The sequence below is a fragment of the Cryptotermes secundus genome, unplaced genomic scaffold (genome assembly GCF_002891405.2).
Source record: "Cryptotermes secundus unplaced genomic scaffold, Csec_1.0 scaffold196, whole genome shotgun sequence".
In the NCBI taxonomy this organism is placed as follows: domain Eukaryota; kingdom Metazoa; phylum Arthropoda; class Insecta; order Blattodea; family Kalotermitidae; genus Cryptotermes; species Cryptotermes secundus.
In genome coordinates, this window is record NW_019735556.1 from 794,749 (window position 1) to 813,474 (window position 18,726).

The 18,726-nt window shown below is 39.3% G+C and overlaps 2 protein-coding genes across 3 annotated transcripts; one reads left to right on the forward strand and one right to left on the reverse strand.

Moving 5' to 3' along the window:
• Positions 1-3,606: 3,606 nt before the first annotated feature.
• LOC111869546 lies at positions 3,607-9,604 on the reverse strand. Its single transcript, XM_023861164.2, has 4 exons — positions 9,483-9,604; positions 6,782-6,928; positions 5,958-6,077; positions 3,607-4,972 (listed from the first exon to the last, which is right to left on the reverse strand). Exons 1-4 carry the CDS (start codon positions 9,535-9,537, stop codon positions 4,746-4,748), a joined length of 549 nt encoding a protein of 182 aa, XP_023716932.1. The 5' UTR covers positions 9,538-9,604; the 3' UTR covers positions 3,607-4,745.
• A 3,311-nt stretch (positions 9,605-12,915) lies between these two features.
• Positions 12,916-18,391, forward strand: LOC111869547 (signal peptidase complex subunit 3). 2 transcript variants are annotated; one of them, XM_023861167.2, is made up of 5 exons: positions 12,916-13,209; positions 14,219-14,292; positions 15,774-15,862; positions 16,206-16,309; positions 18,048-18,391. In XM_023861167.2, the coding sequence occupies exons 1-5, from the start codon at positions 13,067-13,069 to the stop codon at positions 18,160-18,162; spliced, it is 525 nt and encodes a 174-aa protein (XP_023716935.1). In that variant the 5' UTR covers positions 12,916-13,066; the 3' UTR covers positions 18,163-18,391. The 2 variants fall into 2 exon arrangements, with proteins under 2 accessions (XP_023716935.1, XP_023716934.1); XM_023861166.2 differs by having other exon boundaries at positions 18,115-18,391.
• Positions 18,392-18,726: the final 335 nt, after the last annotated feature.

Here is an 18,726-nt window from a genome sequence, read left to right on the forward strand (position 1 = left end):
AATGTGGTCCTACTTTTTTTAATTGTAGAAAAAAGTACTGTAATTACAAAAAAGGCCTAGGCAATGCCCAACCGGACTCTATATGCGAGGATCCAAACGCCATCTAGGAAGCGAAACTTGTAACTATGTCGCCGGTGTTGTGTTCAGCAGTGCTGAAAGGTAGACGACGGCGAAGAAGAGAACTGCAAGGAGTAGTACAAATTGTGTATGGATGGTTGCCTTATTACAAGGAAACGCGAGAGACGACAGCGTTTGACGTGCGCATACTTCCGTGCTGTAGGCTCCATTGAAATGTGTCACACATCCTGTCTTCATTGGTCCTCCTTCCACTGTGATTTTGGTGCACAAGTGAGACACATTCAGAACTGAAAAGCAAAATAATTTCCATCAGTCTTATTTTTAATTCGTTGTGAGACAAGGAAAAAACAATAAATGTACACATTTTCTTAACAGATTGCAGTGCAAACCTAGGCGTAAACAGATGGATAACATTAAAATGGATCTTCCGAATAGTTCATTTTATGTGAGCTGACTGCAAGCATCTCACGATCGAGTCAGTTGTTTAGCTTTTGCAGAGGCCTACTGATTTCTTTTCTTATATGTAATAACCATCCAAATACACTCATCTCTGAGTGGAAGACATAAATTATGAAGCTCTTTGTTATGGAATTTTAACCACCTTGTTATTTCAGCTTTCCAATGAATACACAGCCTCTTCAGAGTTTTGTCATTGTACTCTTTTTCCATCAGTGCCAGAGGATAAGTGCCTTAACAGAATAAAATAGCGCGTAACATTACACATTCATATAATTTGGGCACTCAGTGGCGTAGTTGGTTGAGGCACTAAGCTACAAGCCGAAAGGTAGCTGGTTCAATTCCCGATGAGGTAGCTGGATTTTTCAATTGGCCTAATCCTTCCAGCCGCACTGTGGCCCTGGAGTCGACTCAGCGTCTAACAGATTTCAGTAGCAGGAATCTTCCTGGGTTGTAAAGGGCGACCGGCGCGTATGGCTGACAACCTTACCGCCATCTGTGAGCCGATTTTCTAGATAATGTGGGAGCCTCCACGTCTCGCAACCCTGTGGGCCTCCACGATCTGTTACAGGGATAGCCTTCTTTATTATTTATAAAATTGAATCTTTAGTGTCTGGGGGAAAAAAAGGACGAGAGGACGTGAACTGAGTGGTAGCATTCATTTTCAGTTATGATTTTCTAGCATCGCAAAATAGCTGGATCAAACCGGATTAACTTGAACACAGTCGTAAAAGGGGAAGTGTCTTACCATGTCCGTCGAAATAATGTGTCCATTTAGCACAGACACTTCCTGGATCCAGGTGACAGAGATATTTCTCACGCTGCGTTGTGTTCCAAAGTTCGTCATAATTTGGTTCTGGCCAATAGAAACAATAGCACTTAGTAAGAACTGAAGTTCTCACAGCGACAGTTATCAAGATCTATATAATATTTAAAAAATATTTTGTTCCACAGTATGTGGATTATAGAGGTTAAAATTTCGTAGCACTTTCGTCAATTTTTAACCATTAAGGTATTATACACAGAACTGAAAGCAATCTATAAAATGTATGGACTTAGGATATTTCAGAACAGGGTGTTCAGGAGAATACGTGGCAATTGTATCCACGAGGAAGATGATAGCAGGATTCTAGATACCCGTAAAACGACAGTGTCGAGATTCTTTTGCATTTTTCATCAATTATTATTTGAATGGTCACATAAAGAAAGATAAAACGTGCTGGACATATATTGCGCATTACAGCTGAGGAATTCTCACATAAGCGTGGTCGGAAATCCCGAAAGGAAGGCACTGCGATGGTTGCCTAGACATATAGGAGCTTAAGGACATAATGTCTGGATTTAATTGGCTTATTAAATGACCGAATATCCAGATTTGTGTGATCATGGCAAGTAACATTTGTGTTCCTGGAAAAACTAAGAATTTCTTGAGTAGCTGACGGATTGCTAGCGTTTCCATGGAGATATTTATTCAAATTGTCAGAATCCTGATAGAGAAAGTCAAAATATTTACCAGTCAGTGTAGGTAATACAAGTGTCAGCAGCCCTTTGCTTACGTGTCCTGCCGGGATAAACATAGGCCTGAACTCATGCCGCGTAAGTTAATTGGTTAATAGTCTTTATGGGAACGGGAACATGTGCACAACATCGATAATTATGTGATATGCTCTCCACTCAATTATCTCTACATCTTTTGAGTGATTTTCCAGAAAATCAAAATATGAACACATGCTTAATCTCCGAAACTACGTACTAATGGCATTTTCGTAACATTTGTCATCTGGAGTCTACACTTCTTTTCTTGGTAAATTTTAATTTGGTTGGCTGCAGTGTAATATACTTCCAACTTACATGAAATTGGAGTCAGACATTAGCAAAAGTGACCCATTGTTCGGTGCATGGTATATATTTTACATCAGTTTTAAAATATTCTGAAGTTCCATTTTTTAATTTATCCATATTCTGATACAGAATAAAATGTACATTCTAATACACATTCATGATGCATTATGTGTAACGAAACTGAATGAAACTTACCGATAGCAAATCCAGCGAATGCAAACCCAAAACAACGTTTTATTGCAGAACTGAGCATTGACAGAGGATGTCTGAATTCATCATACGCCATACATGCTTTCTACACATCAGCTTTCATAAACCGTTATCTTTAATTTATCTTCTGCACTGTGGATATTATTGAGGGACACAAAGAGATAAATTTGACTCATGCCCTTATAGACCTAAAATATACCACTTTTTATCTTCAGCTAGCGGGATTACTCGCTGACATTTTGTGTGACAAGAAAAATTGGCTAACATTATTCTTAGTCCACCAGAAATAACCTCATTTTCCATTTCATATCTGATTGATTTTTCGTTTCAGTTCTTGTGTAAGGCTAAAGTGGTTTATATACGATGATATAATGATGCAATGTGCTGTTATGTGGTGTGCAGTCTGTCACTTCGCGAAGGTCCTTGGAGCATTTCTTATAAATTATGGCCAGTAATGGGTAGTATCGTGGACGGAAATGTTTCTTGACTAAAAACTTATATACACATATAGGCCTACGGATATTTTGCTCATAGCTATGGTTATATGTTCTGGAATATGGTGTTGTGTAGGAGAAATTCTGCTGAACTACACGGCGGCACGTTCCAGAAGTAGTGCGCAATGTAATGAATGTTCATTGAAATATAATTTCGCTGCCACATAGTTCGCATTTTGAAAATTAATTTCCTAGTTATCCTTTTCGTATTCTTGTTACTATAGAGAAGAAATCTTTTGTGAATTTTATATACTAATATTTGAAATGCTTCGGGCAGTATCCATGTTTCTTCAAATGGGTTGTTCGTGATTTTATCTTCATTGTTCATCTGTGATTAACACTTTAGAACCCAGCGTGTCCATATGTACCTCATGCTTTAACATACTGACACTCTGAATTCTGCTCAAAGAATGCAGGCAACATCGGGGCTACTCGGCCAAGGGCTATTTCTTTCAGGCTAATTAAGTACTGCACTGCGCAGAAAATTTGTTGTATTTTAGGGTGTCATAAATGTAACTAACTCCTTCTTATGGTAGAATATTCAAACTATAAAAATAAAATATATTGTAGGCATTTTCTGTCTTGAAAATTTGACTTTTATTATTTTTCCACATATTTAGTGATTTCCTGTTTCCCAGAAGAATGTAAACCTACGTTTTCACATAGAGATAATATTTCGTTTTAAAAACTATACATTGAAGAAAATATTATGAATTAGGATGTGAAACACAGCAGTACAAAACCATTGAAGTTCAAGCAAGGAGCAGTAGTCAGTTTCGCCAACAACATATAGTGCTTTTCCCGCAAATCCTAATTTTTTTCAGAATAATACGGCTAGTGTAGGTATTTACTTTCAACTTCAGTTTTGTTATGATGGAACACATGAGAGTGATACATGCTCTGTAACATTTCACAAAACATTCATGTACCAACTGTTGTGTCGTTCGCTACACTTTCAATATCTTACAAGGATACTACAAGAGAAAGTGTCCCGGTTAAGAATTAACAAAAGAAGATAGAAACATCGAAACGGAAGGAAACAAAGAAGAATGAAAAAAGAAAGTAAAGAACAAACATAGAAGGAAGAAAAATAAACACAAGTAGAAAGATGGGATAATAGGACAACGAAAGAAACAGAAAGAAAGGAGAAGAGGGGGAAGATAAAAAGAAGTTAACGAAATCTTGGATGAAGAGAAGAGCGAAGGAAGAAAGTATGTAATAAATTAAGAAATTAAGGCAGAACGAAATAAGAAAGGGAAGGAGAGAGGGATGTACTGAAAGGAATAAAAGGCAGGAGGATGATAGGAACTAAGAAGAAAGGAATAAGAAAACAGAAAGGGATTAATTAAAGGACAGAGGGTAAACGGAGGGAGGAGGATGATAGAATGTGAGAAATGACGTAAGAAATAATGGACAATAAAGAAATTGCGGAAGAATGGAGTAGAGACAGAAGAAAGGAATAAAGAAACAAATTTGGGATGAAAGAAAATAAGAAAGAAAGAAAGGATACATGTACAGTGCCGGATATATTCTAATATATGCCGTTTCCTATAAATGCAATATATAAATTAAAAGCTGAAAATGGATGTAATCTTTTCTGAATTCATCTTGAGTCACGATGTCCAGGTTAGTAGGAGTATTACAGGCAATCAGCAGTAAGCAATGCTATGTTACAGACTTCAGGGTGACGAAGAATACGTTGAGCAGCAATAGGACTGTTACTGGAGTGTACGATTGGCGTCCCGAATTGCAGGGCTGCATACCGGGGAAAGATTTGCAGGCACACACTTCTGTCCGTCGACTGTTGTTTGTGACTGACGTCACACACCCTGACGTCATGGCTGGCTCTCCCTCTACAGTAATCTTGGAGCAGGTGTGCATCGTGTATTCCACTACAACAGAAAAAAACACGTTCTGATTGGGAAAGTCCAGTGGAAGCTTCCTGTTCGTTACAAAGATGCGACATGCATTCAACTGTCTCGGTATGTGCGTTTCTATAAGCACAGTAATATATTCGTCGTCCTTTGCTTTAGGGACAGAGTCCAGTCTCCGAAACGTTGTTTTTTTTAATAAAAATAGGACGATGGATAATGATCAAAGAGGCAACAATAGTTTATTAATTAATCACTTAGATTAGGCTACGGTCTGGGTGACTGAGGAGTAGGGGATCGATTTCCGGAAAGAGCGAGAGTTCTATCTCTTCTCCATAATATCCAGACCGACTCTTGGGCCAACCCCATTCACTGGGTACCGGTGGCTATTTCACCGGGGGTGAAACGGCAGGGCCGTGAACCTAGACACTCACCTCCATCTGGTACCGAGATTAAGAAAGCTGGAGCTATACCTTCATGCCCACGTACTTCTTAATGATGTAACTCTTAGATAGTTAAGCACAGGGATAAGTTTACCATACCTATGTCATTTTGTTAACTGCTTAATTTTTTCTCCCCTTTGGTGCTACAGCCCCCCAATTTGCTCTACCTACATGAAACTCTCCGTTTCACCTCGGTTTAATTGATCTTAGACATTCGGTAAGACACCATGGGTGGGTGATCCGCTGTACACAAACACAGAAAACCCCGCGAGGACACAAACAAACACTAAACATGCATGCCCTGAGTGGGATTCGAACCCATGATCCCAGCTTCCGAGCGAGTGAAGACAGTACATATCTTACACCGCTCGGCTACCGTGACCGGCAACTGCTTAGTTAGGTGGAAATTAATTGGTTCAGTTGCAACAATCAGTAAAATTCCCATTTCAGACTCATGCATCTCTCACGCCGGACTTGGTTATTTACGGTTAATAATCACGAGTCTTGTGGCAGAAACTGAAAGTTTTATGAAGAAGGAGAAGATTTTATATTGAATTTGTTACCTTTGTCTTCGTAATATCTTGTCCACTTGGCACAAACTGAGTCGGCACTGAGCCGACACGACACCTGTTCCCGGAGAAAATTGGTCCATATGTACGTGAAATTTGGAGTCGTGCTGTCATCTGCACAGATGAAAATAAACAAGTTTCATTGAAATTAACCTATATATTGTTCTTAGCATAATTATATACCTTGCATCGCCTTTATTTTCTTTTGTGTCTCCATAGTAAATTTCAATGAGACAGCATCTAGGTGTGTATTTAACGCCCTCCAGTTGCCTAATAACGCTACAATCACACATTAGGCACACCACACACCAACAATAACAACCGAGTATTGTACACATCACTCAGAGCCATCTACATATTTCGAACTAACAGATACAACACATTTTGGATACGGCTTCATATGCAGGTATACAAGCCTCTTGAGTTAAATGTAAAAAAAGGTAAAGGTAAAGCTAACCCTGTTACAGGCCATGGAGGCCCATAGGATTGTGAGACGTCGAGATTCACACATTTTCTAGACAACCGGCTCACAGATGGCGGTAAGGTTATCATCCTTACGCGCCGACCGCCCTTTACCCTCAGGAAGATTCCTTGTACTGAAATTGGAAATTACATGGCGACCAGAAGAAATACACTTCTTGCTTGCTGTTTAATGGCGGAAATCAATCGACGGTTGTAGGTAATAATGTATAATTGGTATGTGGCTAGATCACAAGAGCACCCACAAATTTCATACGACAAATTTTACGTTAGCGCTATGTAAATTATGAACAAAAACTAAAATGTATATTAAAGAAATAACAATTGTCTTCGCTTACTGGTGATGACCATGGGATCTCTGCAAGCATCGTAAACATCTGCACAGGTTGTGCTGCTGTTCATGTAGCTGCCATTGTTGTAAGCGGGTCCCATCCATGTAAACCGGAAGCAGTAACTGTCTTCAGCTCTCGCGGTTGCTAGAACAGCTGTAACCAGAAGGAATCCTCAGCTACATGCTGTTAGCCATAACAGAAACTGTCATGTGTCTTGTTGTTGTTGTTGTTGTTGTTGTTATTGTTATTGGAAAGGGTGGGTTTCCCCATGCACTTAGACCAACTGTTGGTCCATTGTGCGTCCCCCTATGATATTCTACCAGTCTCTATTCCCTACCGGTACTGGTGCGTGCCATCAGTCCCGACTCAGCCAGCGAGTTCGGCCTCTACTGGCTCAGCGGTATCTCGATGCTTCCCCCANCCCTAGACTACGGAGGCCGCTTAAATTGTGTGTCTTTGTATGATATGAGTTTTTTACAGCGGTGATTATGAGTTCTATCGCCCGGGATATAACGTCGTGTGTCCGTTGAAATTCAACCGACGTTTCGGAGGAAAACAGTTGGCAAGCAGACTACCACCTGCTTTGACGCTGGTTTCATGTTTGGCTTATTTTTCGATCCTGAAGATTGAGGCGACATGTTCCTCCGAAACGCCCTTTGACTTCCAGCGGACTACACGGAATTTTACCACCTTTTTGTGTCGTGGCTGTAATTCAAAGTCAGCAAAGTCCAGTAGGCAGTGTAAGCATAAATTATCTATCGGTACGAAATACTATATTACAGAAAAGTAGTGGTTATGCTGTTTTACACAAACCAGAGGACCTATTGGGACTTTTGTCTTCTGATCTCGGTAGAAGACCAATGGAACGCCGATTCTAAGTCGGTAAATGTAGCTAACTGCTTGTGATGATTATTGTTAGCTGACTACAGAAATTCTATGAAGAAGACATTCGATACTTGAGGACTCTAACGGAGACAGATCTCAGTACTGACTGTCCTGTAAGCTCCCTCTAGCAAGGGGGTTGAAGAGAAACCACATGTAAACCTAGCACATACGTCGCGGTGCAGCTTGTAACACATCTGCTGCCTACTCGTACATAGGAAGTTCTGGATTCGAAACTCGCTTTGGAGACTAGCCATTAAGACTAACGCCTTTCTTCAGTGCGTCCAGCTATATTTTAGAATACTATCTTATAATTAGGAAGTTGGGATATCGTACTCGGTATAGCGACTGACTACGAGCTAGACGTCAAGGGGTCGGAGTTCTAGTCCCGGTACCATCAAGAAATTTCTCTTTTCCACTCGTCAAAACCGGATCTGGGATCCACCCAACCTCTTGTCCAACAAGTAACGGAGGCTCTGTCCTCAGGGCTAAAGCGGCCGGGAAGGTGACAACTCAGCTCCAACTAGTGGCTATGTCAAGAAAACGCGGATCTATAAATCCATTCCCCCATAGGTCTTCGTGTCGTTGTGCTTAATTAGTTAAGCACACGGGCAACTTTACCTTACAAATAGCTCCACCGTTTTCGACCTCCAGCGATAGATGGAGGTGAGTGGTCAGCTTCAGCCCCTGTCTGTTTTACGCCCAAAGAAGAGCCACCAGTACCCATTAGATAGGGGGCTGGTTGGACCCTAAATCGGGTACTATGGCCCTGGGGTCGACTCAGTCTCTGACAGAAATGAGTACCAAGAATCTTCCTGGGGGTAAAGGGCGTCCGGCGCGTAAGGCTGACAATCTCACAGCCTTCTGCGAGACGACTGTCCAGTAGATGTGGGAACCTCAACGTCTCAAAATTCTGTGGACCTCCATGGCCTGTTACAGAGGCAACTTTACCTTAATTTATTTTATAAACACTCCATTCCCGCTTGCTTGCTTCCCTTTCCTTATGAGTTCATCATACATGAGCATCGAGCTGTTCGATGCCATGCACTTTTGTGTTTCATAAAGCTTCGTAAACAAACAACCTTAGCAGGCCTATTTTGTAGCCTAATAGATCACTTGGTCCGTATAACACAAGCTTCTTATCTACTGGGCAGATGCTTTCTAGTGACCCATCATTCGTCCATGACGTTCTACACGTAGTAACTGGATGAGCTGCCAGGAAAACTTAAATCTATACATACTGTATCGCTTTGGACTGTTGCGTGATTTTTGGCAAACTATATAATAACATTTTATTTATTCATTTTTCTTCTTACTTCCCTGCATTCTTGAAAGTTAATTTTGGTATCAGTTGCTCAGTATGCAGCAAATTCATGGGTTGTCGTCGAAATCAGACCATACCATCCAATTTTGTTTATTGTTAGTGGGGTGGGGCTAAGTCCCTTGAACTGCGGCCATTTCTGGCCTATTGTACCAGCCCCAGATGATAGGTGAGGGTGATTGTGGAGTAATTGGTGGAATGAAGATTGGCAGGGGAAACCGAAGTACTCGGAGAAAATCTGCCTCACCGCCACTTTGTCCACCACAAATCCCACTTGACCAGACCCGGAATCGAACCCGGGCCACCGCTGTGGGAAGCCAGCGACTAACCGCATGAGCTTTGGCGCGGCCATCGTTATGGCTTTGTTCTTCTTCTCTTTTTCAATTTCCGTGTATGTTACCTTGAAACAGTTGTACAGAGAGCACTGCGCAAAAGAAACGAGGGTAGAAAACACACTGTGCATGTCCCAACGAAGGTAAAATTGGGTCATAACGTTTTACTTACCCAATAATATCCAAAAAATGGAAATAGCACCACTCTTCACAAGAAAATCCTTCATTCTATGAACTTCAATCGGTTGACAGTATTGGTGACAGTCTCTCTCATTAGTGCGTATTGGTTGTTATCTCTGCTTATCGTGTCTTCTTCCTTTAGATATCGGAAAATGAGAGATAAGAGCATTATTTATTGCGGTGACGTATAGCTTATTAGGTCTGCATTGTATCAATACAATTGTATCACCTATGCGCTTTGAATTCTTCTGATGAACGTCTGTTACAGGCTAATTAACCTTACTGGATAGCATCACAGCGTTCAGGTGTCGCCTTCCCTACAGTTATGTACCGCGTAATGATTGTGGCAGATCATACTTTTTTCTGAAGTTAAAGAGAGTAATATTTCAACCCTTAACGTGACAAATAGCTAGCTAGTTCTCTCTATATATTATCTATCTACCTCTCTATCTGTCTATCTATTTACCTATCTCTCTGTCTATTTATCTATCTATGGCCCTTTATTGGAAATTGGCCACTTTTCAGTTTCTAGATCTTTTACACAGTCGGTAGGACTCCTCGGAAAAGGGATCAGCCCGTCGCAAGGTAGCACACACACACAGAATAAAAGTACACAGACATCCATGTCTCGAGAAGGATTCGAACCCACGATCCCAGTGTTTGAGTGGGCGAAAACAGGTCATTCCTTAGACCGCGCGGCCACTGTGATCGACACAAATAGCTATAGTGACGCCATAATTTTACTGGATATTGTACATTTCCCATGTGTGTTTATGTAACAGGAATTTCTTTGGAGAATTACGTGCCCTCGATCAGTACAGATTTTCGATGAAGCTATCGTTTGCTAGCAGCAGTTCTTAATCCAGACGTAGTAGGAAATAGTAATATACACCAGAATTTTTGAGTCTTCTCAATAGACGTGTTTCCACGAAAAATCTAGCCATGGTTGTCGCTACTATCTAGTTAAAATAATAATATTACCATCCTTAGATCAACCCCTTCCAAATCTCCCTCGACCTGCTACGCTTCCCCCGCTAGATCCCTTCTCTATATCCCCCCCCCACAATATTCTAACCATTTTGTTCACTTGAATGTTATTAATGCGTGTCTGCCTAAAACATCTTTGAAGGTACGTCATACCTTGAGCAGGCAACCCTATGGAAGAAAATTCCTGTGTTTAACGAGTTTAAAACAGAATCCAGTAACTTTCTAATAGTGACGTAACAGTCTGCATCACCATCTGATGATGATGCAACTTCAAAGATATTTAAACTTATTACAACATGATAATATTCGCAGTTGACAAGCGCTTTGGAATGGTTCATCTAAGCCAGAAAAGGCTAGCCCCAACTTACGAACATAATGTGTTCTTTCAAATATGTTTGTAAGATGAATGTTCGTATTTTTTTTTTCGTTTTTTTCATAAGATATATCGTTAAATGTGTCAATGTTAATTTGTTAACGTGTTCGTAAACGCAGAGTCTTCGTCCGTTAAGTGACTTGGGACTCGAAATTTATTAGTCTGTGTAATGTTCGCAAATATGACTTCTTCGTTTCTTGGAAGTTCGTGATTAGAGGTTCGCCTGTACATTAGGCAGAGAGTGGGAAGTCTCTAGCGTCTCTAGCGTCTCTAGGGTCTCTAGTACTGTCATCCCCACCATACATGGACTTCCTTCCCCGACCTCAGTTTTTCCAGACCACTATGCTCCAAACGTAAACCACCTGAATCTAGTTATCGCAACAAGCTGCTTTGTTTCCGATGTCTCTTCCAAAGGTACATTACTTTACATTCTGGTTGTTATCAGTTTCTAGTTATTAATAAAGATGAATGTATCCTTGAACTGGGGTCCTAATTTTCCAGAAAAAATCCAACTACAGTGGAACCTCGCTTAACGAGCATAATTCGTTCCACAATCTTACTCGTAATGCGAAACACTCGTTAAGCGAAACAATTTTTCCCATATAAATTAATGTAAAATACGATATTGCGTTCCATGCCGAAAAAAAAACACTCAAAAAATTTATGTATAACGTTTATTCAAAGAAAATTATATATACATTGTTAAGGAGCGTGAATCATCTTCATCTTTTCTTCTGTGCGGAATGAACATACCTGGAATGCGAATTCGATTTGCAGAAAAAAAAATCGAAAACCGTTGCGTAGACATTCTTGTCACTCCCTTTGAAGCATCTATCTCCTTAATCTTGTCCTTGTTCTTGAGGATAGTGCAAATCGTTGATATAGACCGATTGTAAGCGGCCTCCGTAGTCTCCTCATGACTCAAGATACGCGGGTTCAAACCCGGCGGAGGTCGTGGAATTTTTAAGGGCGGAAAAATTCAGGGAACAAGTCCTTTAAGCCGTGGGTCCCGTGTCGTAGATTTACGGCACGTAAAAGATCCTCATATCTCTAGGAGAGCCCTGAGCAAAATTAGGCAAGTTTCCCGCCCAAGTAGTTTCCGATGCCTCTGGTAGATGGGGAAAGCATCAAGGTACCGAGGGCCGACCTCGTTGGCTCAACCGGGCTGATAGGACGCACCAGTACCGGCAGGGTATGGAGACTGGCAGAATATCAAAGGGGGACGTACAATAGATCAACAACTGGTCGCGGTGCATGGGGAAACCCACCCCCTCCAATAATAATAATAATAATAATAATAATAATAATAGACCGATTGCATGTGTGTGCTAGATCAGCCGCGCTCACACCTCGTTCTCGCTTTTCAATGATCTTATGGCTGTCTTTTTGCGGCCTTTTCTTCGGGGAGATTTTTGCAAGGGTTATTAAACTTTGAAAAAACAAATCACAAGTAATATGTCTGAACACAAGTTTGGAAAAATGTATGATCACAAGCGACACTAAGATGCTAGCGGAAGAGTGTTAAACACAGACTGATGTAGCAAGCGCACAATCCGGGACTTCCCCTCTCGTCACTCATTATGCGAAACGTCGCTCGTTAAGCGAGTCATTTTTTTACAATTAGTTTTGCTCGTTATGAGAGGCGCTCGTTAAGCGAGGTTCCACCGTAAATGCGTCATTAACGACAGACCTACTTATATCTCCGTCAAAGTATGTTTACAACGTCCTAGTTATGACCAAGATAATGTGCCAAACATGGATCATTTATGTGTAAGTAAGTTTCGACATGAGCTACGGAGGGTGACATATATACCGACATTGTCAATTGACTTCGGAAACGTCCTTTATCCTCTGAACCACCGATGCATCATAATGCAAGACGCATTCGTCAAGTAGGTTTTGCCATCTGGCGACGAAATGTTCGACTCTAAAGCTGCCGACTGGTGGAAAAACATTTCCACGGCCTCGTAGATGATTGTGGTGTAATACGTTACAATCGGAGACACACTGGTGTAGTTGCGTCCGTTGAGTTCGGCGATGTTCTCTGGTGTTACGTGAGGTACGAAGCTGAGCAATCATCGTGCCAAGTGTTGTATCTATGAAACGAAGTGTAGGACACGTCAGTGTTAGAGGAATTAAATTTGTTTTATAATTGGTGACATAAACGTTATATTTATATAGTCATTCTGAGATCATAATAAGACTAGACCAACAAAATGCATTCAGTATTGACAAGAGGGAACGCTATCTTAGCTTATACATTAAGCGTGCTTGCTGCTCTTACATTTTTTTGTTTTATATCAACCGTTTTCATTGACTACAGAACTGAAGCTACAATGAATACCGTAAAAGTTGTTGTGTAAGTTTGTAGTATTTAAGTTCTCTACAAGTTTCCGGATGAATATAAATATAGAAGTGAGTTGTATATGTAATTGGATTTACCAGCTGGTTCATTTTCAGACTACCAACCCAATCATCCACAGTGATAATCAAGCAGTACCCTTTCGTTTATCTTGAGTACAACCCAATGAAAGGCATATTAATTCCTTTTGTATACTCATCAGATGTAAAGGGAAATTAAATTGAGTAATGAATTATTAAGTATGTAGTCTGTAGGTAAAATGTAAAGTTTCCCCAGTGTCATAAGCATATTGCATTGAAGGTGTATAGAGGGATTCAAAGTATAGTTAAGTTACAGACTCTCCAGTACCCAGTATTGCAAATGTAATATGCGAACCTTGATAGATTTGGTCCAAAGCCAGATCAGCCCTGTATTTTATGGCCCCAGAATGGATACTGATATTTGGGTGTGAAATAAGGATGTAGTTTAATGGGCAGCATATTGTAGATTCGTAGACATTATCACTGCCAGTCTGGATTTTGTTGTGCATTGTTGAATATGTGGTCGTGGTCAGAGATTGAAAATTTTCTTTCAGTTGAAGATGGAGTTGAATCCAACAGAACATTCGTTAAGAACTTCATTATATGCTGTAGTCAGGGAATGTTTTTTATTGGTTGTCTACATGCCCGCAGAGTTCATATCTTAATTGTAATCTAATCTAGAAGTTTGTGATGATGGTACATTAGTAAAAATATGTTTCTGGACATTATCCATCGTTCTCACTTTATACTGTTTATTTTTCAAAACACACCATTTCGGAGACTGGATTCTCTTGCCGTCTTCAGGTAAAACCTACTCAGTTGGGTGAAATCGATAAGAGCTGGTCCCTATCTCTGGACCAGAGATGGTGTTTTTAGATAAAGACAAGATGGTGGATAATGTTCAGAAACATAAAATTTGTACTAATCTAATTTACTCAGTCTATTTTTTCTGTCTCAGAACTTTAACAAAATGTTTCCTGTTGTAGGAAAAATGTTCCAGATTATGGTGTTGCTCGAGAAAAGAATGATCTTGGATTCCTCACCTTTGACTTACAAACAGATATCCTTTTTTCAGTTTTAATACTTCCAGGGTTGTTGAAGAGCTCATGGATAATTAGCGTGATACTTAAAGGCAAAAGCTCGAGTTATCCATGTGATTAAGCTTGGAACCTAGAAGGTGTATGGAGGACTGGAGGTAAAGCTTTATGTAGCATCAGTCTTGGCACTAGACAGAGGTGAAGAGCCCACTCCACACTTCAACCATAGCACAACTTTACAGTATGAGGACAATGTAACTCTTTAGTAAAATTCACTTTTATTTTATGGTTACTAGACCAAAAACAAATATAATGTAAATTAAATTAACTTAATTGAGGGATTGCATAAAATTATAATGGTAATTATTTACAGTTGTGAACTGCCAATTCACAATATCTAATTATCAGTATTAAATCACAGCATTTATAGATGCACTTTCACTTCTGATCAAAGAATCCACAGTGACTTTGATCATGTTTTAATATACAAATAATGGAACTGAAATGAAACTGATGTATGATCTGTTGGAGGAATAGTAATAAGTATATGAGCAATTTGGAAAGGTTTAATCCCTGGAAACTAGACAGTGTGGTAGATACATTCTGTAGATTCGTGGACTTTGGAGAACTTGGAATTACAGTTTTAAATATTTGTCTGTAAATAGAATGACTGTGATGAATTGGGATAGCTCAGTTGGTATAGCAACAGGCTATGAACTGGATGGCCAGGGTTCAATTACCAGCAGGGGCAAAACTTCTGTAATCTCCACAGCATCCAGACCGGCTCTGGGGCCCACCCAGGAGATATGCATAAAATGTCCATTAGGTCCTTAAGTAAAGTAAAGGTAAAAAAAGGTAAAGCTATTCCTGTAACAGGTGGAAGACCCATAAGGTTGTGAGGCATCGAGGGTCCCACAGTATCTAAGACAGATGGCGGTGAGGTTGTCAGCCTTACACATCAGTTGCCCTTTACTCCCCAGGAAGATTCCTGGTACTCATTTCTGTCAGAGGCTGAGTAAATCCCAGGTCCATAGTGCGGCTGGAAGAATTAGGTAAATTGGAAAAATCCAGTGCCCTCATCAGGAATCGAACCCACAGTCTTCCAGCTTGTAGCATAGTGCCTCAGCCATGCTACTGCATGCAGCCATTAAAATCATCCAAGACTAATCTAAAATCAAAATGGCATGACAAAATTTGGTATAGATCCACCATAGTGAGCTGACCAAAATCACCAAATAGTTTGGGTCCTATTACATGCAGATTGGTATAGTGAATGTAATAGTTGTTTTAAAACTTTTCCCCCCACAAAAAAATTTCATGGAAGAACTACCTATTTTACATGTATATGGTGAGATATGTATGTGAAACCATAGATGATTTTCAGCAAGTTTTGTGTTTCTATTAATGATCGCTTTTTAGTGCTAACATTAATCCTTAAAGTTCACACAAAATGTTAACTATATTGTATGTGTGTTTCATAACAACTTTTCTTAATTTGTAACACATCTGACCCACTTGTTCAACTGGAATGTAAAACAGCTGTTCCTATACCTCACCGCAGAATATTCAACTCCAACTAACAAATTAAACCAGGTAAGATAATTAGTTCATGAATGAATTATTTACATATGAGTATATACATTCTTGAATTTCCAGTATCACTTTGGAGTTAACGTTTGTTGCTCAGGTGTGAAACAGATGCTCACCATATTGCAGTATGCTCTGATTCATGAATAAGGTATTGCAGTCTTTCATTCCAATTAATGCCGTCGATTAATTAAAGTCATGCCATGTGTACTATTTAGAGACACATTATGTTATGGTTCCACACAAATATGTGAATAGATATTCTTTATAAAAATGTGTACACTTTTTTTTAGATATAGTATATAGATCATAAAAATTATGAGAGATTATTTGTCATTTCTTTCTTTAGGTTGTGTTATGGGACAAAATCATTTTACGAGGAGAGAATGCAGTTCTGGACTTCAAGAATATGAATACCAAATACTACTTTTGGGATGATGGCAAAGGATTAAAGTAAGTGAGTTTATTTACATTGGTTTAACATGTGTCTTTATGGAAAAGAGGCTGACTTCTTTGTTTATTCTGGTTTGTTCTTAAGCTATGCCCAAACAAAGAAATAACTTTTTATTATGACAGTTTCACATTATGAATCAGAGCCTTGTGCCCAGACTTTAAGAAGTGGTTGAGAAGCTAATTTGGAGCATAAAATATAAATAGTTAGGAGACTGGCCACCATTTCAAAAGAGTTTCAGACTCTTAGCTTTCATTTTTTTTGTATCCTTGTGTGGTTGGGCCTTCATAAAATACTGCATGCACTTGAGGCTCCTGTTACTTCTAACAGGAAAACAGTGGTAACAGCAAAAGGAGAGCCTGCTTTACCAATACTATGATAATGTGCATTTCATGTGTGGGCTTTTATGATGGCAGTGCTGGAGCTGCACCTCTGTGATGTGATACAAACTGTCCTGACTTAAGATTTTTCATGGTCTTCCTCATTCCCTCCAATGAAATGCCAGAATAGTGCTGCACAGTGGACCACAACTACTGCTTCTACATCCTTTCCAATTTATTATTTACACCCTGTTATCCTGTGTATATAGCCTGAGCTACTGACTGCAGTAAATTAAGCCATAAGTGAATATTATGATTGATGCATACAATCAGGTTGGAGGGATTTTGTAACTCGGTATTTGACAGGACTGGTAGTTACTTATGCCTATGAAACCTGGTTGCCGAAAGTGAAATAATAAATGACTGTCCCAAGTAAAGAAAATGATAGATGACGAATGAAAACAAATCAAGAACTAGATCAGTTAATTAACTATAAAAATATAATTAATATTATACATGCACAAAGACTCGTGGCTTGGCTACGAGTCTGCCAACAAGCAGACAAGTTAAAAGCCTGTACTCATGGAAACCATTAAGTACAAGACCAGTGGGCAGACTAAAAATACGATGGGAGGATGTTGTCAAAGCTGACATTAAGAAGAAGGTACCAAATTGGAAGATAACAGTCCAGGACAGGACCAAGTGGAAAGGTTTGGTTGAGAAGACCAAAACTATGTGAGTTGTAGCATCAAAATAGTAGTATTTGGCAGGAGCTTCTGTTTTGTATTGCTGTCACAGAAGTATTAATAACTGCTTTTCAGCAACTATTGTATCTGAAGACACGTTAATACAAAACATGCAGTAGGCATATGTTAGAAGTTGTTCAAAGGAATCACTTAGTTGCTTTTCAAATAGACAGTGCAAAAAGTTGCTGCACAGCAATATAAGAGAGCAAGTCATAGGTGTTAAGCTAAATTCTGCATTTGAATTTCAGAAAATGAATTACATGAGCTCAAAAGTGTTGACTGAGTCTCTGATGAAAGATACTAATGCTGATTTTTTTTGACAGATTAAATTAATCATTACAGTCGTATTTATTCTGAAGGAAATTATTGCAGTTATTATTGCTTCTTCTTATCTTTATCCATCAGACAGTTTACTGTATCTTCTGCACTCAGAATTGTCTTTCCAGGTTTCCTGGGGCTTCCTCTTACACTTTGCCCTTGGTCCTATAACCGAATGTTGTCAAATGTTGTCATCTGTTCTTGCATATAGTAATATATTATTATTTGAAGATAATTATTTATCAACTTATGGTCATATTATGAGTAAGTGTTGAGTGCCATTAAGAAATCATACTCTAATGACATCCTTTATTTTAACATGGAAACTAAACGTTTTTCCTTTGCCTTATTTTCAGGGACAACCCCAATGTCACACTGACCTTGTCATGGATCATTGTTCCTAATGCAGGGCTTTATTTTCAGGGGCAACCCCAATGTCACACTGACCTTGTCATGGAACATTATTCCTAATGCAGGGCTTCTTCCTAATATATTTGCATTGGGACAACATGCATTTCACTTCCCCCCAGAGTACACTACTTCCAGAGTTTAAGAATGAATCATTTGTTTGGTATATGCAAGATGGTATGCTTTGTTATTTTTTATATAATGTGTTGTAATATTCTGGTAATATGATGAAAATCCACACAGTACATGTTGCTAAATTATAACAGTAAAGTGTTTTTCTTTAATGCTAAAATCTCTTTTACATTTTATATAACCAACTTAAGACTAGTGTGCAGGGTGGGGGCAGGATGGTGTAAATGATTTTAATTGCACATTGATTGTGAGGACTAGTAGCAGATGACTGATTCAGAAATGGGTATAAAACAACATTTAAAATTACCCTTCAACAGTTGTTGGTAATATTATATTTCAGCATCCTGTTACACTCACACAATATATATGGATAAATACCGTCTTAAGTGCAACATTAGAGAAATACCATATATATAAAATAAGTAAGAAAGGCCTACAAATGAATGACACACACATAGAAACATACAATCCCATATTTCAAACTATATACGAAAT